This window comes from Drosophila willistoni, chromosome 3R, assembly GCF_018902025.1.
Source record: "Drosophila willistoni isolate 14030-0811.24 chromosome 3R, UCI_dwil_1.1, whole genome shotgun sequence".
Lineage (NCBI taxonomy): Eukaryota > Metazoa > Arthropoda > Insecta > Diptera > Drosophilidae > Drosophila > Drosophila willistoni.
In genome coordinates, this window is record NC_061086.1 from 18,021,098 (window position 1) to 18,044,380 (window position 23,283).

A 23,283-nucleotide genomic window follows, 5' to 3' on the forward strand; every position below is an offset into this window, starting at 1 on the left:
ATGGTGATTGATTGTTGTTGCTGATGTTGCCTTTGGGAATGTGAAAGTGATTAGATAAGCTTTTCTATCATGTTTTTTTTCGAAAATTTTTTTAACTTTCATACTCACGAAATTTGAGTGAAGTGAAGTTTTTTTTCCTGAAGTTAGCCTTGGGTGAAATTCCTTTCGCTGCTGCTGATGCTGCTGCTGCTTACTTTGTAGTCAGTCTTTTCGCTTGCTGTTCCTGTTAAGAATTTTTCAGAATGGAAATAAATAAATGAATATTTTTTATGTTTTAAATTGACAGACAAAAAGAAGAAATCAAAAATCAGTTTGAAGTTATTTTGGGCATAAATAAAAAAAAACACACACACAGCCACACACATATTAAACGCAGCGGCAACAGCGACGTTTACGTCAGCTGAGGCAGTGACAGCACCGGCTTCTTCTTCTTCTCAATTTTTGTCTTTCTTTCGTATGCCGTGCGAGCAGCGCTCTCTCTTACACACACACACACACACAGCCACATAAAAAGCAGCGGCCGCCGAAATGTTTTATTCGTTCGTTCACACTGCTGAGCACGCTTTTCCAATAAGAATTCCTTACACACACACATACACGTTCTGCCGCACCGTCTTACACACACACACACACACACCCATGAACTGTATGACAGGCACATGCTGAACTTTTTTTACATATTAAATGTACACACACATTATATCCATACGTTTTTAAACATAATTCCCATATTAGTTTTTCATTTAAGTGATTTGAATTTGAATCGTTTATTATAATTCGTGCCGTAGCCCTTTTTCTTCTTTCAGCTGCACACACATTCAAATTCGCCGCAGTCGCTGCCGCTGCCGGCGCTGCCGCTTTGCAAATTTCATTTTTCTTTTTCGTTTTTTTTTCGGTTCTTTTCCGAAGATTTTGGGAACTCATTTTACAGCTGCAATAGATGAAATGTTTCAAATATATTTTAACTTACGGCTAACCGGCACTTGACTCCTTGCTCTGATGCACGCAAATCCCTTAAAATTGGCAATAAACTTTTAGAAAATAAAAATATTTCTCGCTTGCAGTGCTGCTTCGATTTGGTTTTCTCGGTTGCGCTGCGTTCTCTTCGTTTTGCTTTTGCACTCTGTTTCGCAGTTCGGCAACGTGTTATCGATAACGTGTTACCCAATAAACATTGGTTTTATTTAACAATTTTCTTCTTTTTTTTAATGGTACGATTGCCAAATGCCAAGAACAGTAAAAAAATACAGTAAAATTTAACGTATAAAACAATTGTCTTAACTAATTCAATGATTACTAAAAACATTTAACTGGCCGACTGAGACTGAAATTTTTACACTACGACCAAAATTTAGATTTCAGTACTGAAAAGTGAAGAAGTCTGCTAAATTTGTGTGTTGGTAAACGTTTTTTTTTATGGATTATAGCGTTGCCACTCCGTTGTTTAATTTGGCGCGTTGTCTGACTGCTCGATTTATCGATTATTTTCGACATGTTATCGATTACTTCCGATACAAAAGATAAGCAATCAAGGTGGTGGCGCCAGTGAGTAAACATTTTAAATTTACGCGCCAATATTTATTAAATAACGTAAAATTCAATATAACACCAATTGATGATTGCTCACTTTGCTGTCCGGCACCCATTCATTTTATTAATTAAATTGTACCATCGATCAGCAAATCAAATCGAAATCACATGTTTATTGCTTTTCAATTGGTGTCTGATTGCCGTTCAATTTTAATTTGCAATACATTTTGTCTGTCACACGCTGTTTATTTAAACTTTACTCTGGCCCTATTTGTCGCTTAATGTAATTGTAATAATTATTGGGGTCAGCGAGTGTGCACAATTTGTCACATGTGGGACCCCGCCCCTCCGGATTGCGTGCCACTTGCCCAGAGCGAAAGAGAGAGAGAGAGAGAGAGAAAGCATTTTGTCATCGCGCTTGTCTATCTATTTGCTTTTCCGGCGGTTAACAAAATGCATTCGCCCCCTAAAATTGATGCGAATGCCTGATAAAACACTCAAAAAGGTGCAGCGATTTTCTATTTATAATTCTAGCATTTGATTTGCAATGAACATATTTAAGTAAACTAAAAGGACCCCATTTCATTTGGCATGCAATTTAGCTATTTGTGCAACAAATTGCAATAATTTCATAGGCCAGCAATTTGATGAAGTCTATTAAACTGAGCAAACATTCATTTTGACCATTTTAACTGATATTCAAATGTCTCTGTTTTTTTGGCCTTTCTTACCGGGTGAATCCCCTACTCTTGGCTTATTAACACACTTGGCACATACATTGTGGGTAATAAATCTAGAAAGCCACTCGAAATTACATCAAATAAAACTTTGCTATAAATAAAGAGATACGGTCATAAGACTTTTGTTGACTTTATGGAGATTTAGTTGATTTAGAATATTGTCAGAAATTTTCCCCAACTTAATAAGGTTCAAGGTTTACATTAAATATTTAAAAATTGCATATTCAATGAATTTTCAATACATTTTGCATTGTCAGCTTTGTTCGGTTTACTTAACAATATTGATGTAGAATAACGTAGCTACCTACTTAACTTTACTTAAATATTTGAATAGAGATTGAACTTTTGCAAATATTAATTTACAAATTTGTATTCGCTCTTTTTTCATCAGTCGCTGTTTGGGTAAATCTGGTTTTTGGTCATTTAATTTGTTTAAGATTGACTAATATTGTGCCTCAAAATTACATTTAAGATAGTTTCTGCAACTACTTTATAAGAAATCCAATTCAAAAAACGTTGCATTTTGAGATAGTGACACAATATCGAATTAGTTTTTCTTTTTTTTTTTAATTTATCTTTCACAATTCTAAATTTAGTGGCATACTTTACATACAAGACTTTAAGAAAACCTGCCAAAATTTAAATATTATAAAACCCATGAATTCTTTAAACTATGTATGTATGTATATCTAAAATGTCTTCTTTTTTTAAGAGATTTACTTTATAAACTCACAATGCTTATTTTTTAGGTTGAAGTAAATTAAACATTGAAATAAATTTCATATTTCGTATTAAGTCAAAAGTTTTGTATCTATCGCCTGGGTCTGTTTTATACTCTTTCTGACTTTTGAAGCGATTTGAACATATTTATACTATAGCTTTGTTTTTAGCTATAACGAAAAAAAATGATCAGTTTTGCAGTTTATGTTCAAATAATACAAATTAAAATAATAGATGTAAGAAAAATCATAAGTTAAATTAAAAAAAAAAAATGAAGTAAGTAAGTCGTCTCGCCGACTTAGGTATACCATACACCAGTAAAGCAAATATTTCAACTTTATTAAACAAATGGATTTTCACATGCTTCTTACAAGCATATCTTAGTATCTCGCTCACTCAGTCATACGAGCACAATAGCGCCCCCACCAGCCAACGGCCAACTCCGGCCTTATGGAAAAATGTTTATATGCATAACTCGACTGTTTTTTGTCCGATTTTAATCAAATTTGGAATTTTGCTAGATATTAGTATTAAATTTGAGTGTGCCAAATTTGATTGCATAAGGTAACAAATCCCGGGAGATAATCAAGTTTTTTCATATTACGGGGGCGGAAAAGGGCGTGGCAAAATTTTTATACATACAAAATGTGTGCATTTACTAAGCGAATATACATACCAAATATGGTGACTCTAGCTGTAATAGTTTTTGAGATAAACGCGTTTTTTAAATTGCGGGGGCGGAAAGGGGCGTGGCAAAAATTTGAAATAAACTTGATCACTCTACATACTACACGAGTCTACATACCAAATTTGGTGGCTCTAGCTCTTACAGTCTCCGAGATCTAGGTGTTCATACGGACAGACGGACGGACGGACGGACAGACGGACATGACTAGATCGACTCGGTTGTTGATCCTGATCAAGAATATATATACTTTGTGGGGTCGGAGATGCTTCCTTCTGCCTGTTACATACATTTTGGCGACTTTAATATACCATTTCACCCTATGGGTGTATGGTATAATTATGTTGGAGCTTAAATCAAGATTGTATTAAACCAAAAAAATAAAACAATTACAGTAAAGTTTATAAGGTAAATATTAGAAAGTAGTTGGTGTATCCCAGGCTTCTTCTTAATTTTGAAAGAAATTAAGAAATTATTAGCATAAATTTTATTCACTAATTCATTTAACTTTAATTTATTTTAAACAAATTAAATGTAGAAAGGTCATATTAACATTTTTAAGCTGAAATTGCGGAGCATATAGAGATCTAATACGATATTCACCGCATTGCAAGCTGCATTTGACAGTAATTTACTGTCAATTGCTCTCAAAAATCGATTTGCGGCGGAAATGCATTTTGATTTGCTCGCTCAATAGCTCTCTGTCTCCCTCTCTCTCTCTCTCTTTCTTTCTTTTTCTCTCTTTTGCCACAATAAATTGCTGACAGCAGGCAGAGAGGCCAAAAAGGCAGCTGCCGGCTGTGACATTGACTTTTGTTGCAGTTATTGCTGCCTCTTTTTTTTTTGGTTCCACTCACAGATTAACTGCCCTTTTTATGATGTTCACAACTGGCGATTATATGCCACGCCCCGTTTGCCCAGCCGCTCAACATTCTATTGCCCGAGCCCTACTTACTCGACACAGTTTTGTCTCATGTGGCCGCTATTTGATTCAATTAGCATTTTGTGTATGCTGCTTGCCCCTTGTTAAATGATATGTGGGTGCAACAATTGGTCATTTTCGGTTGATTAAATTATGATTAATTCTCAAAATTTTAATAAATTAATGCAAAATGTGCAAACGTAAGCAGAATGAACATAATTTTAGGCTTTTATTTAGCATATTTTCGAGCCATTACCTATAAATATATATCTTTATTATGTAAGTGAGGGGGTGGGGGATTAGGGGATGCTTAAGAGGGGATTAGAAATCTTCTCCATTTTGTAGTTTTTCATATTTGTTCGGTGAGAGAGCGAAAAACCGACCAAAAATAAATACAAACCTTGCCATAATTCAATTCAATTCGCATTGAGTTAGCTGCTGCTGTTCATGTGACTTTGCCTGTGTGTGTGTGCGCCTGTGTTCGTGCCAGTATCTGTGTGTGTGTGCCTGTGGATGTGTAAGTACGTCCATGTATGTGTAGGTTCGAGTACATGAATTGCTCGGATACCTCGGGGTTCGCTTTTCAGTTCTGTTTTCAGTTGCGTTTGGTTGGTTGTTGGTCACCGCTGCCGCTGACGCCCGTTGCGGTTTCCCATTCCCGTTATAAAAGACGCGTGCCTTGCCACAAACTGTTGGAGTTCTCTCTGAGACTTTGAAAAGTTCCGTGTTCCATTCTTGCCTCCTTCTGCCTAACATAAAAAAAAAAAATCTAAATAAACTCTAAGAATTTTTAAGTGCAAGTTCTAATTGTAAATAAATTTTAAATAAATCTAAAAAAAAAAGTGAAATAAAAATGCATTTTCCAATCTTCGTGACATTAGGTAAATTTTTGTAAATTTTTTGTTTTACCTGCCCTTTTTATTTCAATCCCAAATTCCCATCGAATCTCAGTGCTTGTAAAATTTAAGAAAATTGTCGCTGCTATTAATTACAATTATTTTTTAGTTGCGTTGCAATTAAGCCGATCATTTTGCATTGATAAGTGGACAGTGGAAATAAGACAATGGGCTTTGCGATTAAGCTCTAGGCTATAGCAAATACTACATGTCGGTCTTCTTTCTATGATATATATGCTATATCACCTATCTACATATTCTATAATTGTAGTTTCCCACAATGGGATGGCAGTGTGTGATTAGTTAGACGACAGTTCAATTTCCTTTGCGGATATTTGCAATAAGTTTTTCAATTTATATGAAATTTTACCAAATTTCACAAAGTTTTTGTAGATTTGAAAGATACACAAAACAGTGTTTTGTTGTCAAATCTTTTTTTTTGCTCTAATATTAACTAAATTGTTAAGTTTTAGAAATTTAACGTCATTATCTGATACAAAAGTTTTCAATTTTTTAGGCATTTGCTTTAAAAAATTCGTGGCCAAAGAGTTTTTAAAAGCAATTATTGCTCAAAAGTAACTTTATGTCAAAAATTTCAAACGTTTTTATTAATCTGCTTTTGTAAATCAATTATAAATGTTTGGCAAAATGTAACATAAATGACCAAAATATTTTTTCAATTAAGTGGTTTTTATTATTATCATTATTTATATTTCTTGAATTGGATTGAATTGAATTTCCTTTCTCGAAATATATAACTATAATATAATTAACGATAATTAATTAACTGGATAGTAACCCATTTGACTTTAAATATTTTGAAATTTTAATATATATTTGCAATTTGATTTGAAATTTAAAATTGTTAAGAAATAAAAAACGTAAAAGTTAATTAGTCAAGGATTTTAAAATTTCTGCAACTAAGCAGTTCTGGGTTTATCTCAAAAGGCCGGCAAAATGCTTTAAAATTGTCTTTGTTTCACTTATGACTAGATTACACAAAATTTTTGTTAATTATATTAATTAAAATAAGTGTTTAGAAACTTACTTGAGTGACAAAGTCTCTTTCTTACTGTAGAACAATTGAAACCAGTTCGGACCACATTTAAACAGCTGAAATTTCTTTCAGTCCCATTACAATTATAAGGCAATGGGGCTTAGTTTTTTTTTGTTTTGGCTAATTAAGAAACCCCGGCACATATATACACATACATATACATACTTGAAGGCAATCATTGAATCTATGACTACAATAAGCCAACCGATTCAAAGAGTTTACTTAGAACATTTGACAATGAATCATCAAATGATACTCAAATAAATAAATTGATTATTTGTTTGCAAATCCTCTGCAGGCCAATGATAAACCCAAAAACCTCAATGACTCATCCAATGGGGGTACCTAAAATGTTGATAAGGGTCAACCCAAAATGTAAGGTTATTAGGAAGAATATTGAACTATCTGCCAACTATTCATATCAAATTCAAAGAAAAAACCCAAAAAGACTTTAAGTGGTCAGGTAATTGTACGTCATGTGAATAAATCTTCAGATAAGGTAAATTTTTGACTGTAGGGCATATTAAACGATTAACTTGCAATTAGTCTGCCTATAAAAGTTTATGGATGTCTGAGGGAGATGAGATTAAGTCTAATCGAACATATACTAAAATACTTGGAAACAGGCGCCATTATCAAACAAAATTGGTCCGATAATAAGACGACTGAAAGCAAATGGTTTTCAGATTAGCAGTGATTTGAAATGAAGATATACTCTTATTTGACATATATGTCATTTCAGCTGATTAAATTACATATAAATAAACTCTTTTGATTTTGTTACGTCAATTGATGATTCCCATTGATGAAAAGGGCAGAGAACATTCTGCTTTTCCAGCCAATCCCCTGACGCAAAGTCAATGAAGCGTCTACTCTTAATACAAAGGAATTGTAATTGTTGATTTTTTTTGGCGTGTGAAATGAAATCGTTCCATTCTTCTGATAAATCCCTTTCCCTCAGAGTGCTTCCGTTCTGTTTGCAAGTATTTGCATACCATAATCTCAATTACAGTGTAATGAACTGCATTTACATCTTTGTCTCTCTCTCCCTCGCACTATCAGTTTGTTTATTAATTTATATTGTATGCCATTTAACTCCCTTTATTTTTATTTCACTGATATGACGGGCACTTGGAAAGTTGAACGGAAAATTTCTATCATAATCAATCATGATCATCCAAAAAAAAAAGAAAAAATTAAATGAAACTCCATAAAATTAGAAATCACACACACACCATATAGTCTGCGATTTTGTTATTAATTAATAGCAGGTGCTTATTATGGGGGGTTGACTTCAGATATTTGCCCCATTATGTCGTTTTTTTGTTTTTTTTTTTGGGCTGGGTATACCAACATTTACGCGTCAGCAACAGAATGCCAAAGTCTTCCTCTGATTAGAAGCAGCTGAAGAACAATCTTCATTTTTTGCTGACACATTCCTCACTCACACAGTATGGGGGCAAGATAATAGAGAAGATATCAAATATCCGATATAAGTGACAGAATATTGGGTTTATTTTAATTGTAAACAACCATAGACGAGTCCACTTGGAAAAGTAAAATGTTATATAATAAACGGCTCAAAAAAAAACTAGTTAAGTAAACTGATTAGTTTAACTACAGAATTTTAAATAATAAATAATAATATTTACAACTTTGGTAAATAGTTTTAGTTAAGTAATTTAAATTACACCATTCTCCAAGTTCAAATTCAAATGGTTTTAGATAAGATGGTTTGAAAAGGTTTTAACTTGTTTATAAAAATCAAACTACAGTCCTCCAAAAAATAAAGAGAATTACTTAAATTGGCTTTCTTTCCTTTTTTATAGATATACTTTTATATTCACTCATTTTTAGGATAATAAATTTTGAGAGAAAAGAAACGTATAATAAAATTTAATAATTGGATAAACCCAACCCATAATTTATGGGGGCTCGCCTTTCGATTTTGGGTACTTGACACTTTTTTTTTTGTTTAAAGGTAACTATATAGATATATTCACGTGATCCGGATTGTGCTGGCATTTTATCTTACCTCGCTGCTATAAGCAATTGACAATTTCAAATCAAATGTGGCTCACTCCCGAAATGTTTTCCCTTTATCAGTGTATTATGGCCGATTGTAAAAATCTTCATAAAATTCAATATGGAAAAGAACTGAGTACCCCATAGCAAGTTAGTTAAATAAACGCATGTCTAAGATGTGTTGATATCTGCGGGGTAGGGGAGTGGATGGAGGGGCGGCAATGGCAACAGTGATTTGACAGAAAAATGAAACAACTCAATTCGACATTATCTCGCCTGCTGTGCAATGCAAAATAATAAATTGAATTAAAGCTGACATGGCCAAAAATGCAATGCCAAAGAAACAGACAGAACAGACGTTATATGTTAAGCATATTCCAACTACATATATAGAGATATATGTATGTATGTATGTGTATATGTATAACAAGAATTTCACTATATGTCCAGCGATGCATTTCATTTTTCAAGTGCAATTTCGATTGCTTGTTTTGTGCCATTTTTCACATGATTATCCCAATTTTGTTTAACATGTTGTTAACTTTTTTATACGCAGATCAAAGGGGGTTTGTATTGAACAGTTTGAACAGTTTTCTTTTTTTTTTTTTACTAAATTCTTTATTATTTGTTTTTCTCTTAAATTAAATAAACTTTACATGCAAACACTTAATTGCCGTTTAAATTGTTGCTCGACATTTGTTGCATGTGATTGCCATTATACAAAATCGCATCGCTTTTGCAAATAGTTCAAGTTGATGAAAGCGGAAAATAATCAAAACTTGTAATCATTTAAGTGGTTTAGACAACACTCGAAAGATCTTTTGTTTACCGATCTTATCAGATCACTCTATATATATTTACAATTTGACATAATAATTATAGAAATATATATATACATATAAAATATCATTATCACAATGAATCAGTTTCTAACAAACGTAATACCCTAATTAAAAGGGTATTACAGAAATGGCAAAAGGATTTAGCTTCTATGTGTCAACAACTCACTAAGAAAACCTTATTATGACATTGGTAGAATAGAAACATAACTTTTAGTGTAGGAAGAGATAACTTTGTTCATATCATTCGTTTATATTGGACAAAGACTTAAGTAAAGAGGACGATGTAATAAGAACAATTTAAGTAATGAATAGAAGTTTATATCCGAAATGGGCAAAGTTGGTCAAGTTTCTACAAACTTTAATCCCGGCTAAAAAACGATGTGTGTTTAACAAAAAAAATAATTAAGAAATGCATTAAAAACACAGCACATCGAGTAGTTGTTCTAACTAACGTTAATAACTAGGAAATCACGGCTGAGATATTATAAACTAAATTAAACTTTAAAATAGCTTACAATTAGAAATTTCAATGGTCTATCAAATTGTTACAAAGGCTTACTTGGTTTTCATATCATTCATAACAAGAGACAAGACGTAAAAAGTAGAATTGCCATATTTATAGAGAAGAATTGTGAAAAAATTAAATGCAGAATAAAGAAATTTTAATCTATTGTGACAAATATGTTGGAAAGCAAAGTTTAAGGGCGGTAGAATTATGTTGACTTCAAAATCGGATGGCTATTTTTTCCTATCCATAGAAAAAATAGTTTAATCTGCCTGTTATTAAGCATGATTCTATGACGAATAAGACCAAAAAGGAAAATGCCAAGGAAGCAAGAAATCTAATTACAAACAACTAAGAGCAAAAAGCAAAAATTATGTTTAAACAGTTTCGATTTTTGTTTGACGTGATATACAAAGTCAAAGCACTTAACCCCAAACTACGTCTATTTCAAATGAGTTTCTATTCTAAGTAGATAATATACATTCTTATTCACTATATCTTAGAAATGAAATAAGTACCTAACATAGAATTAATCGTAATGGCTAACTTTTTAAAACACATCATGCTCATATTTACTTTTTTATGGGTCTATGATTAAAAATTCGAAATGTCTAGAGTTGATTAAATAATCAAAAGTTTCGTCAAATAGATTGACAAAAATAGATTCTGTCTTGTGATTAATTTTCTATTGACATTAACTTAGTATTTAGTATAAGTCATAATCAGTTTCATCATTTATTATTAAACAAAAGCAAAATATCATATTAATAAAAAATGATTGAATGTCTTTTTAATCAAAATGGAAAAATTCAATTCCAATTTTTTTTTTCATACAAATGGAAATTCTTGATTACATTTTCAAGTATCGAAAAACAACAACAATAGACAACAAATAAAAACTCATTAAACTAGACAAGGAAAAGTACATACAATTTTGGCAAATAAGACATCATTTAGTCATGATCATAAATTGTTTTTGATTTTATTGTTAATTCCCTTAGAAAATTGAGAAAATTTAATTGCTCCCTACGTCAGCTGATCATGATTTTTACTACATTCTTATGCCAAAAAGGCAAGTTCCGTACATTTAGTATATTTTTTGTCTTAAATTTTCCAAATTTCCTCAGCTGTTGTCGTCATTTTCTTTGCTCATAAATAAACGCTTAAGTTTAACTAAGCAAGAGAAAAACAAATGAGAGTCTATATTCTATGTGTGGTTTTTTATGTGCCATTTTTATGAGCACTTTTAATGTTGATTTGACCATTTTGATTGCAAATTAAAGAGTTATGTTGATATTTCAGTTTTTTTTAAATGCTTCACCCTATAAAAAAACTAATTAAAACAATGTCAGTGGCATATTTTGTTGATATGTTGATCTGTGGCTGTCAAAATGCTTTTAGTCCAGTGGCAAATATGATTCTCTCACGTTTATGACTTGAAATTGGTTAGCCAAATAATTTTCTCTGCACATATGTTTCTATATGTATGCTTTCTTCTTTTTTTGTCTTAATTTTGGGATTTTTTTTTGCTCTTGGCGACATCATAAATTTCCTGATTATTTTTAGCCAACAAGAGTCAAGTGCAAGGTGCTGCTATGGGGCTATTGACGTTGCCAAAAAGAAACCCATAAGAAGAGACGAATACACAAAACATTATGTAGTTGTCTTGGCCCACTGACGGACTAACTGAACGACTGACAGAGAGAGAGACAGACAATTCATCTCTCTCTCTCTTATTCTTCTTCTGTTGACTGTTTTCTTTTTTGGCTTTTTTGCATTTAATGGCAACTGTTGTTTTGCACTCTCTCAGTTTATATCTTAATAAACAAATAAAAAAACAAAACAAATTAATGCATAATAAATACCAAATTGCATATATTTAATTTCTTTTTTTATTCTTAATTGCAGCCTGCTGCCTTTTGGCCCTGACTTCGGCCAATGAATGGGGCTATCCGGACTTGGACAGTAATCCGAATGAACGTAAGTGCGAAACCAATCGGTAAACTGCCTCTCATTGTGACCATTAAAGTTCATTTGCTAAAATTAGTTAATCAACGCCAACGACTAACTACGGATATACTTATATAGTATGTATGTAGTTTGCTCAACTGTCCGAGCAATATTTTTCCTAAATTGTGCCAAATTGTTGTGTATGCAAATACTTGGAACTTGGAACAGTGTAGAGAGATCATTGGACAAATGATAAAACTACTGACCCAGCAAAATGTTCTTAGAGCACGCTCTCGAAATTCCGAGTATTAAATTCTAGGCAATAATGTCGAATTAAATTACGTTGAACATGAAATTGTGTTAAATAAATTAAAGATTTATGTTTATTATTAATAAAACAATCGTCCCAAAATATGAAACAGTCACATGGGGTCAAGACCCTAGACTAAAATTAGACTAGAAGTTCGGTTGAGAATTGACTAGATCCTAATCCTATTTAAAATATGTACCATCTCTCTAAAGTCAAAACTTTGAATTAATTTTTAACTTTGATTTCTTTTCATTTAATTTTAGCTTTTCCCAAGTGGGGCGGTTTGTGTGATACGGGTAAAAAACAGAGCCCAATTAATCTAAATAGTAAGGGTTCGCTTAAGGGCATTTTCGAAGAATTGAAATTCGAGAACTATGATGAGCATCAGACTGCCTTACAAATGGTCAACAATGGCCACTCAAGTAAGTTGGAGCATATAATAGCCAATTGTCAGTTGGATAATTTATGTATTTATTCTCTCAATTTCTCCACAGTTCAAATGTCCGGTTTTAATCACGATCTGACTCTAAGTGGCGGAGCCTTGTTGAGTGATTTTGTGGTGGAACAAATTCATCTGCATTGGTGGTCAGAGCATACAATGAATAATGAGCGTTATCCCTTGGAGGCTCACATAGTCCATCGCAATAAGATCTATCCAAATATAACCATGGCAGCCAACTTTCCTGATGGCATTGTGGTGATTGGAGTACTCTATCATATGTCCAGCGTTGCGAATGAAGCAATTGGCAGCATTGTGAAAAGTTTGGGAGCTGTAAAGAGCTATGATAATATCAATCAGCCAACCAAGGTGGCTGACAGTTTGTCTGTGGATGATTTGATACCCAGAGTGTCGTCCTATTTCACCTATGCCGGTTCATTAACCACTCCCACATGTGCCGAGGCTGTGACTTGGATTGTGTTGGCCGAATCATTCCCTGTTACCTCTGCTCAGGTGGATCAATTCCAGGAAATTGAATACGAGGAGGGCAAACAATTGCATAATAACTATCGAGAATTGCAGCGAGAGAACAGTCGTGCTGTGGTGCTGGTCGAGCAGCCAGATGCCAATCGTTCAGGAGCCACAGCATTAGCAGGACTTAGTACACTGATAATGCTGCCATTGTTGCTCCTTGTCCGTAAAATTCTAAACTAAAAGGAATACACAGGAATACATACACAGCCATGCGGTTATACCAAAGAGTTTGCACTGAGTTTCTAATTAGTGTAGCATACAACGAATTTTTTTAATTTTTATTCATGGAGAGCAAAAAATGGAAAAACAACCAGACAATTTATACTCATTATTTATACATACAAAACATTTGTAATACAAGTGAAGGAAATCATAAATCAACTAGTCAATTTGTGTAAAATTCAACGAATGTGCCTTAAAGCTCACCTAAACACACATACACACACACACACACACAAACTAAATATACATATGTACATTATAATTATCGTAATAAAAAAGAGAGAAAAGAAAAAAGGAGAACAATAACTATTTCACCAGCATTCTTTTTGTATTAACACGTTTGCGGTAACCAAGGCGTATACTTAACTTAAAAGTGTTTGGCCGACCATCGCCAATGAGCGCTCGCCTTATTTCCGTTGAAAGTTCAACAATTGACCAAACTGCCTCCCCCCAAGTCACAAGTATATTTCAATTTACAATCCACGTTCATAAAAACAATAATATATCCAAAAATAAACGGTGAACCACAACCATATTCTGCATATAATCATCATTCACCGAGTTCATATTGGTCACATTTTGATTCTCTGTATAAACTTAATATACTGCCCAATTTTATGGCTCTATATAGTTCTCAAAAAATCACTGATAAGCATTAGAGTCAACTGACCAATTGGTCAACTGAACTGATAATGATAATTGATATTGATATTGGACAGTCATTAAGAAACTTTATATCAAGTTTATAGCTCACCCTATACGTTTGGCAGTTTGATTTCTTTCTTTCACTTTTTGGACTCTTAATCATCATCATCATCATTATCATCGTCAACGTCTTCGATGGGGCTATTTATTGGACTAAATGGACATATCGAGAATGTGCCTTACCAGTTGAGTTATTTGATTGATGATAGTAAAATTGCAATTTTAAATGCTTTGCAAGTAAACATGTTTATCTTTCGCTGTGAAATAATTCAATTCTAATTTAACAACAACTATTTATTGCTCTCTTTATTTGTATTTACAATTGAAAATTGCCCTTTTTTTATTCTAGTCAATTTGGACATGCAATAAAATTTGTTTGAGTGTTTTCTGGAACATATCTATGGCCTTTTGCCAAATGAAATTTACTACTGATGTTGATACACGTGCTTTGCACAATTTTGATATTAAAAATCATAAACCAATGTTGTTTTTAAATATTCACATATGTAAAAGTCTATAGCTATCAATAGAGAGATCAAATGGATATGTTTTTCTTTTAATTTTAACATTAAAAGCTTTACCAAACAAACAAAACACGAAAGTCATGCGGTCATTCACAAAAAAAGCGATAGTCACTTCGATTCCAGTGAGTCAATTACTTAAATTTTAATATGATTAGCCAAGTCCGACATTTCATGGCATATTCATTCAATAGTACATGAATAATAAAAAAATGTTTTTAGACCTATTTTAGATAAAGTAACTGGGAAATACCTATATGACAAATCTCCTTTTAAAGGCAAATCTTTGTTTTCATAGGGTGTGTTGGGTGTCGATACATATTAAATAAATTTTGTAAGACAGTGTGATCCCAAATCGACACTTTGAAATGCTAATCAAATAAACACTCACTTATGATAAAATTGTTTAAGTTTCAAGTAATATGTAATGGGAAACCCTTAAAGACAACAGCATCGAAAAACAACCCATTCTTATATAAATATCACTTTTATGACGTCATTCTGATAAGATAAAGCAATTCGATTTTGTAAATCTTTGTATTATCATTTTGGACTTTGTGCTTTCACCATATGGAAGTAGAACATCATTTTCTAATTTTATTCGCATTGGTACTTAGAAACTCTTTCTGATAAAACAGTCAAGGGTTTTTGAATTCTTTGAAACTATCGGTTATCATAATCCTTCCATGCGATTTTTTTAGGCAATTACGATTAAATTGAGGCAAGCAAATTTTTTAGGACAAAAGGGTGTTTCAAATTATTTATTTTTTCATTGGCAAATTAAGCCAATTCTTAATTTTTCAAATCTATGCATACTTTTGGGCTTTTTTTGTCTGTGTGCAAACTCAGTTGTATACATACATAATTCTGGGCGGAATATTAATATATATATATCATTCTCTATTCATTGTTATACGTAAAATAAAAATTTGCCACGAAGCAAATGCTGTCCCGAGTTGTTATTTTTCGGAAATAATATTTTCGATGAATCTTCTTTGTTTTTAGAAGCAGAGTCAATATATATTGCAAATGTAAATTTAAAAAGGTTTAAATAGCGTCAATTCGAGTTCTAAAGCTGATTAACAGAGCTCCGTTAAGTGAACAGTTAACATCTTTAAATTAACAGAGCTCTGTTAATTATGGCAAGCTTTTAGGCATTCTATTAAATTTAATTATTTATTGCATATTTCTCAGTCGTTCTGAATCTACTATAAAAAAAATGCCTTGTACTGAAAGATTTTTAATTTTGGATTATTAAAACAGTATAAGACATTTAAAAATTTATACATAAATTTTTTAATGTATAATTTTAATACAGTATTTAGTTTTAATTATAGTTCCTGTCCACTTGGTAACACATTACGAATTGAAACAATGCACTATGGTCTGGATGTCGATTTTTTTGGCATAAACTACAGTTTGAATGCTAGAGAGTTGAGATTTTGCAAGCATGCTGGAAACACTAAAAGAAAATTTCAATTTTTTTTTTTTTGGAATTGCACCATGGCTTTACCGCGATTTGTCGAAAACTATAAAATTTGACCCGATTGCATACTTTCAGGCTGCATTTTTAAATATTCGGAACTGTTTTGATCAATATATAATTATAAACATGCACAAAATAGATAGTTTAAAATTTTTTTTATATTCCAGATGGTTATTGTTGACTTTACAGTAGATCCATTCTGATACAGATTTTATTTCTCGATTGTTGCTGCACCAAATATCGATGAGTTCTTTATGACAAAATTCGACCTTGCCTGAATATTATCAAATTAATGGAAAAGGGGGAAAAACGGGGCGAAGGCATTAGTTTGCGATCAAAGACGACATATATAGGTACCAACTTGTGTCATTACTTTTTGTCAGCAGGTGTCAGCTAGTTCTATTCCACGAAACACAGAGAACGCAAAACAATTTTCTAAAAAAATACACATTTATTGGACATTACACAACACTTAAATCCTAAGACTACACATAAAATAAATATATACATTAAAAACAACATACCTTGATGTATATTTTCCATATTTTAAATTATTTTTATGTGCAAAATTCCACAAATGGTTGCACTTTAAACTTTAGGTTTTTTTTCACTTTCCAAATGTCGATTACGCACAAAGCACATGTCTGACTTTGAGACTCTGGTACGAACCCAGGGATGCCATTAAAAATTTTTTTTTTATGGATATTTTGTGCTCAGGGTATCTACTTTCATAATCAATTACCAAAACCACCGAATCTTTTCATGAAAATTTGGACTTTATGCCAAAAAAATCGACATCCAGACCATAGTGCAATGCTTATTTTTGTGAGCTTTGAAGAACAGACTTTCTATTAAATAACAATACTACTTAAAATATTTAAGATGATTAATCCAGTAAAATTCTGATACAATTCATATGACCATAGATTCATCAATGAAGAACTTATTGTAGCTAAAAGATATATAGGCAGGCTAAAATATAATAATAATGATGAATAAACTGTTATGGAAATATTGACTGTAGGGTTATTTTCGGAGTTTGGTAATCTTAAGAGGCTGAAGTCATCTATTAACAGACACCCACTAAGTAATGCAAATGCTGAGGGGAAACTTTATTTCTATATTAGCGTTTCGTAAAGTAATCCTTAAACATTTGTATGCGGGTTAAATCTGATGTTTTGCACTATATCAAATGCGTTTCCTATGAATGAAAAAGTTTCTTCCTGCTCGAACCTTGTCAAGGTTTTGTGGTTTTAATTCGTTAATTAACAAATATTTATATAAATAAGTATGTATATACATAGATTCGATGCGTCAGCTTTTTAGCTTTTAAAGGCAACTGTTAAATGCATCGTTTATAATAGATACTTAAACATATATATACCATATTTGAATCTATTATCGATATGAATTCATTTATCATAACTATTTTTGTCTTCATGTTCAAACTGTCAGCTTAAATCTGACAAACACAAAGCCAACTTCGTTCCACATGGTTATTAGATGCTTTGACCTAACAATTTCTGGATTTGGCCAAATCTATTGTTGGAGTTTTGGCAAAGACAATGTGTCAGTCTTAGTTGGACGTGCTATTATTATAATAATTAATATTCAAATCGTTTTTAGACCAATAATCAAAAATGCATTAATAATTGGCTATGTGGCCTACGAAGTAGGCCTCTTTTTTGTTTCTCCCCCTTTTCTAGACAAAAGCCCAATGTCAAAATCAAAATCAAAATCTTGTGGTGTGAAGCGTTGGCCACACAATAAATTAAAATAAAATAAAATGTATTTCTCAAAGTGATTTCGAAAAATCATAATCATATATCTGTATGTCTCTGTCTGTCAGGTGAACACATTCACTTTTTACCCATCTCTCGGCAAACTTACAATGCTCTTGCAAAAAAAAGATACATTTATTTGGTTGAAGAGTTTGCGTATATTCTAAAAAGGAAGGAATAAAAATATAGGGTTATAGACTAAACAAACATAAGTATAAAAATCAAAGCTAAAAAAGGTCAAGAAAAGAATTTTTGTGTCTGGGTCTTTGATCGAATTACTATAAGTAGAGTATACAAAACTTCGGCATTAAACTAGTTAATATGAAACCCTGATTTATATTTAACTTAGAAAGAAATATGTTAATAATTAAGCAACTAATTTGATTAACATAAACTGTGCCAAAAAAGAGAAGGAAATTGTTATTGCATATATTTGCCAGTTTTGGAATTTCATTTTTCACCTTTTGTTTTTGTTTTGTTTAATTTATAATTAATTAAATAATTATTTGGTTTCGCATTTCAAATGGACATTAGTCGTACATTTCTTTGACAAGTCTTTGCATTTTTAATGCACTCACATAAACAAATTATTCATGCAAATCGCCAACGAAAACGGAACGGCCAAAATTTTAACACATTTTCATTAAATTCATTTCTTCGCATTGGTTTTCGTCATGGCCCACGAAATTGGCGTGAGAAAGTGAGAAACCTGTTTGGCGAGCTTGGATAGAGGGTCACATCTCGGGTTAACATTTCATTTTGAAGGTTATCCATGATTTGTAGACAAAAGTCTAAGCCATAATGAGATGCATTTGCAGTGCATCATTATTCTTGCTCAAGTTGCCAAAAGGGAAGGTGGAGGGAGAGGTATGTAGAAAAACTTACGAAAAACTTTTTGTGTGGGAAGTTTCGTTGCATCGTCAAGTGAGGGGAAATTACTTGGTTATCTTCTTGTTAAACATTCATCTAATCTTCTTCAACTTAAAAGGCAAACCAATTAGTTTTATCAACTAATTCCATATGCATCCAGAGAGCCCTTTCATTTCATTTCTTTGCTGGATTATGACAACTCATTTCCGTTTTGATTTTTTTATGATTTAATTTCAAACCATAATGAGATTGTCAACACAAAATAGATATGCTGTTGATCCAAATGCGATAACTGAATCAACTCATCCCTAAACAAAAACCGAATACTTTCATTTGTATTAAGTGATTTGCCTTCACTTTTTTTTTTATATATATTTTAGTTTCATATCGCAATAGTTTAATGGTTTCAACTTGAAGCGACCAGCCATGATTTCAATTTGGCACATTCAAAGTTGACAATATTCGAACGCCCAATATTTACGCCCAAGTCAAAAGAGCAAACACAAAAACCTAGACCTTGGCCATCCCAACCAACTTATAGTAGTTCCCATTTTCAATTTACATTTTTCATTTTTATAGTTGACGATGCGAACAATACAATGGGCTAGGAGACAAAAGTGCATACTTAATAAATACATTTTTGTAACCTCGCCTATATCTCATCAATAGATTTATATATATATATCTACATATATACTGTCTATTTACATATATAGTATATCAATGTGTATCATTCAATCTGACTGCAAATATTATATAGAAATACACAGATCTCTTTTTTGTTTGCCATTTTGGTTCACTATTATAGTTTTTTTGACACTTTTGAAACAAAAGAAAATATAAAACCAATTAAAATGCATAGTTTTGAATTATGCGATGATTGGTAAAATTTTATTAATTAATTTATAACCAACGAGTAGTAAAAGCAAAAATAATGTGAAGCAATATCAAGTCGTTCTTCAAAATACTCTAAACTGGTGAATGATCTAGAAGTGATTTTTCTTTAAATTAGAAATTAATTGGCAACTCATTTACAAAATACTAATCTCGTTTGTCTAAATTAGCAAATAACTAAGTTAAATCCATTATTTTAGTTAAGTTAACCTCATTTGAACCAACTTTAAATGAGTTCATTCGTTTTCGATCAATTTTTCTTTAGATTTGTTAACTCTTCTTTGGCTAAAAGCTTTCCCAAACTAAAGTAACTCATGCATAGGGTGAGATATACCAACCTACAAAAGAGATTAGTGATAGCTAAGGATTCTTATATAAACAATGACGATTTCTACAGATAGACATATTAAAAATGGATTACTCTAAAAAACCCATTCAAGAAAACTAACTAAAGACTTAAGACTAAAACTTAGTCGAATTTTTTCAATTTCGTTTCTGGTTCACGAAACTTTTAAATATATTTCTTATCGTTTTATTATTTGTACATTTTCAAACATAAAACTTAGAGTATTTCTAATATTTACAGAAGAACTAGATGTAGTAGATACAAAACAGATACTAAGATGCTTCTATCTTTTAGGGACTTAGTGGGCTCATTCTAATTCTAGAAAACTGATAAGCATTGGAAAGATCTGTCTTTTAAATGTAAATTTACAAAATAGTTATCTAAAATTATGAGCCAATTTAATTGATGGTCTAATTTGAAGTCTAAATAATTTATGAATTTCATAAAAGGTAACACTCTTAAAGTTAATTCGCTTGATTATTTCTTTTAAGAGAACTGAAATTTAAAACTTTAGAAGTTTATTTTGAAAATATTTAAAATATAAACAAATATACTTACTTTCGCTTTTGTAGTTTAAACGTAGTTTAAGCATATGCATTTGGCCACCTCTTTTTTTTTAAAAAAAAGACACGAATGAGTTACATTTTCGTATTGACCATTGTTAGGTCAACTCAAAAAACTAACAAAAGTTCATCTTCAGGCATAACAAAAGCCCACTTCCAACTTGCCACCCAACACTTATTGTATTTCTCCCATATTCGTCATCATGCATAACAAATTTGTTTTATTTTCTTTAGTTGTTGTTGTTTTTTTTATGGCCCAGCAAAACTGTTGCAACGATTTGTGTGGTGGTTGCTGTTGCGCTGCTGTTTTATTATTTGTTTCCGATTATAAACTAGTTGGTGGGTCAAAATTTTCATATAAAAGGCTTGACCATCTCTTGACCATCATCACAAACAGACAAACCGAAGACAAGCGAGGAGAACGACTAGCAAAGACAGCTAAACTAACTAGCCAAGTTAACAAACTAAGCAACAGCATGAAGATATTTGTGGTGCGTGGATTATCAATGTGGATTAAAAACAAACCCCAAAATAAAAATGAGGATTATCAGTGATTAAAAAACTATTTATTATTACAGACGATTGTGATGGGCGCCTTGGCACTGGCTCAGGCTGACATAAGTCTCACTCAGGGAGGCTATAACTACAACCGGATATCGCAACAGCAACAGCAGGTGCCGCAGCTCCATCCACCAGTTGTGGCGCATTTGTTGAATCAACAACTCCAGCAGCAGCAACAACAATTAGCATCTCATCCAGTATTGCCACCTGTGCCATTGCCCTACCTTCCTCCTGCTGGCCAATATCAACAACAGAACCTGATTCAACCACGACCCACCATTGCCTCTGCTGCATTCCCAATGCCTGCTAACTTTCCGATTAACTTCCAAACTGCTCCCATTCAGCACCAGCATCGTCGTGCCCGTCCTCGTGTCAGGATTCCCAAGAAGCCAATTGTTACCAAGAATTTCTTCATTCACTCCGCTCCCGAGGAATCCGACGATGAAGTGCAGGATGAGTTGGCCCAACTTGCTGCACAGCCACGCAATCATTACAATGTACTCTTTGTAAAGACTCCGGCTCAAACAAATCGCGCTGCTGCTTTGAACTTGGCCAAGTCCCTGAAACAGGAGAAGACTGTGGTCTATGTGCTGGCCAAGAAGACTACAGCAACTGATTTGCAAGATGCCATTGCCGAGGCGCCACAGCATATTAACAAGCCGGAAGTATTCTTTATTAAATACCGCACACCTGAGGAAGCCATCAATGCCCAGCGACAGATTCAATCGCAATACGATACTTTGGGAGGCACTTCTACCATTACGGATGAGGGCGTGGCACCAATTACCTCTGTGGTTGGTTCCCTCGATGCTCCCGAAGAGGATGAAGAAGTCGAGCAGCAGCAGCCACAGCAGCAACAGCAACATCAGATTTCCGATGGCCATTTCGAAGAGAATGTAGGAGGTTCGGGAGGCATTGCCAATCACTATTTGCCCGCCAATCAGTTTTAAATATTCTTCATAGCTCGCCACATTAACAAAATTTTAGTTAGTTAGCTGTCATAACACACACACAACACACCAAACCACTTCCCTTCCCTTCCCTTCCCATGCGTTATCTAAGTCTTTAAGTGTTTTTGCATTAGATTTTAAGTTTTACAAAAAAAAAAGAAGAAGTAACTACAATCTTAAATCTTCTGTATATATTTTCATTTGTTTATACTGGAAATTCGAAAAAGAAAGAGGTAAAACCTTTGTGAATGAGACACCTAGAGCAGCCAATAGTTTTAGTTCGTATAAAATCGAAAAAGAAAGATATACTCGATGCCACATAGGGTATGCCTTTGTTACAGCCCGGACCAAAGCTAGTGAGGCCAACTAACTTGTTTTTATAGACCAACGGAGCACCCGATTCATGATTGCAATAGTCCGTATTATTGGCCACCGTCAAACACAAATGGCCAATGTCAATTGGATTACGAACATTTTTGCTATATGCCGAAAAGCAATCATGATGCGACATAATTTTCATATTGATAGTTTGCATCTTTAACTGACTCTCCGAGGATTTTGATTCGCTCCAGCCAAAAGTTGATATCATCACTTTAGTATTTTCTGCTAGAAAATTCACTTTGCATTCAATGAACTTGATTCTCTTGGTAAATTTGATATTTTTCGTGGTGTGTATTAAGGCAATATCATTGGCCTTCTTTGGTTTATCGTGATGCGGATGCATCAATATGTATTCAATATGATAGACAGTATCATGATGTTTCTTTTTCAGATCATTTGAACCCAGCACAAGCCGGTATTTGTGGACATCACCATATTTCACGCACTGCGCTGTGGTCACAATGAAATTCTTTGATATGATGGCTCCGCTGCATAAATGCCTTCCACTGGGCGATTGTATGGATACTTGCCAGGGTGCCAACACCGAGCTGTCATGGCCAAGACTCGACTTAAGACTTAGTCCACACAGAATAAATAGATAAATATTCATCGAATTTTTCTATACCTGTTAACACGGTGAAACTTTGCTTCCAACTATTTGAGAGTTCAACCAGCTGAACGAATGTATTTGATATACCCCATTATAGATTTCAGTTCACTACGACACGGGTATTCCATGCATTGGGCAATGTATTGAACTAATGAAATAAATCATTTGGAGCTTTAATTTCCTATCATTTACATATAAGTCTACAGTTTCTTACCATCACCTTATGTCCTTATTCAAT

General features: G+C 33.0%; 3 protein-coding genes and 1 long non-coding RNA gene across 4 annotated transcripts; 2 read left to right on the forward strand and 2 right to left on the reverse strand.

Annotated features, from left to right (window-relative positions):
• Nucleotides 1-1,316, reverse strand: LOC26528913. Its single transcript, XR_001450534.3, has 3 exons — nt 971-1,316; nt 109-223; nt 1-30 (listed from the first exon to the last, which is right to left on the reverse strand). It is a non-coding gene; the product is annotated as an uncharacterized LOC26528913 (long non-coding RNA).
• Nucleotides 1,317-5,450: 4,134 nt separating this feature from the next.
• LOC6647496 (carbonic anhydrase 2) lies at nt 5,451-13,627 on the forward strand. The gene is made up of 4 exons (XM_023178272.1): nt 5,451-5,478; nt 11,831-11,902; nt 12,446-12,604; nt 12,677-13,627. The coding sequence occupies exons 1-4, from the start codon at nt 5,451-5,453 to the stop codon at nt 13,333-13,335; spliced, it is 918 nt and encodes a 305-aa protein (XP_023034040.1). The 3' UTR covers nt 13,336-13,627.
• A 7,500-nt stretch (nt 13,628-21,127) lies between these two features.
• On the forward strand, nt 21,128-22,135 carry LOC6647495. Its single transcript, XM_002070671.4, has one exon. It carries the CDS (start codon nt 21,131-21,133, stop codon nt 22,052-22,054), a length of 924 nt encoding a protein of 307 aa, XP_002070707.2. The 5' UTR covers nt 21,128-21,130; the 3' UTR covers nt 22,055-22,135.
• An 88-nt stretch (nt 22,136-22,223) lies between these two features.
• LOC111519153 (chymotrypsin-2-like) lies at nt 22,224-23,078 on the reverse strand. The gene has a single exon (XM_023178269.2). It carries the CDS (start codon nt 23,043-23,045, stop codon nt 22,260-22,262), a length of 786 nt encoding a protein of 261 aa, XP_023034037.1. The 5' UTR covers nt 23,046-23,078; the 3' UTR covers nt 22,224-22,259.
• Nucleotides 23,079-23,283: the final 205 nt, after the last annotated feature.

What these genes read in the sequence shown, in the direction of transcription:
- LOC111519153 (XM_023178269.2), bottom strand. Translation starts at nt 23,045, where the DNA reads ATGAATATTTATCTATTTATTCTGTGTGGACTAAGTCTTAAGTCGAGT.
- LOC6647495 (XM_002070671.4), top strand. Translation starts at nt 21,131, where the DNA reads ATGGGCGCCTTGGCACTGGCTCAGGCTGACATAAGTCTCACTCAGGGA.
- LOC6647496 (XM_023178272.1), top strand. Translation starts at nt 5,451, where the DNA reads ATGCATTTTCCAATCTTCGTGACATTAG. An exon ending in GGACAGTAATCCGAATGAAC is followed by an intron (nt 11,903 to 12,445) that starts GTAAGTGCGAAA and finishes ATTTAATTTTAG; the next exon opens with CTTTTCCCAAGTGGGGCGGT. An exon ending in GGTCAACAATGGCCACTCAA is followed by an intron (nt 12,605 to 12,676) that starts GTAAGTTGGAGC and finishes ATTTCTCCACAG; the next exon opens with TTCAAATGTCCGGTTTTAAT.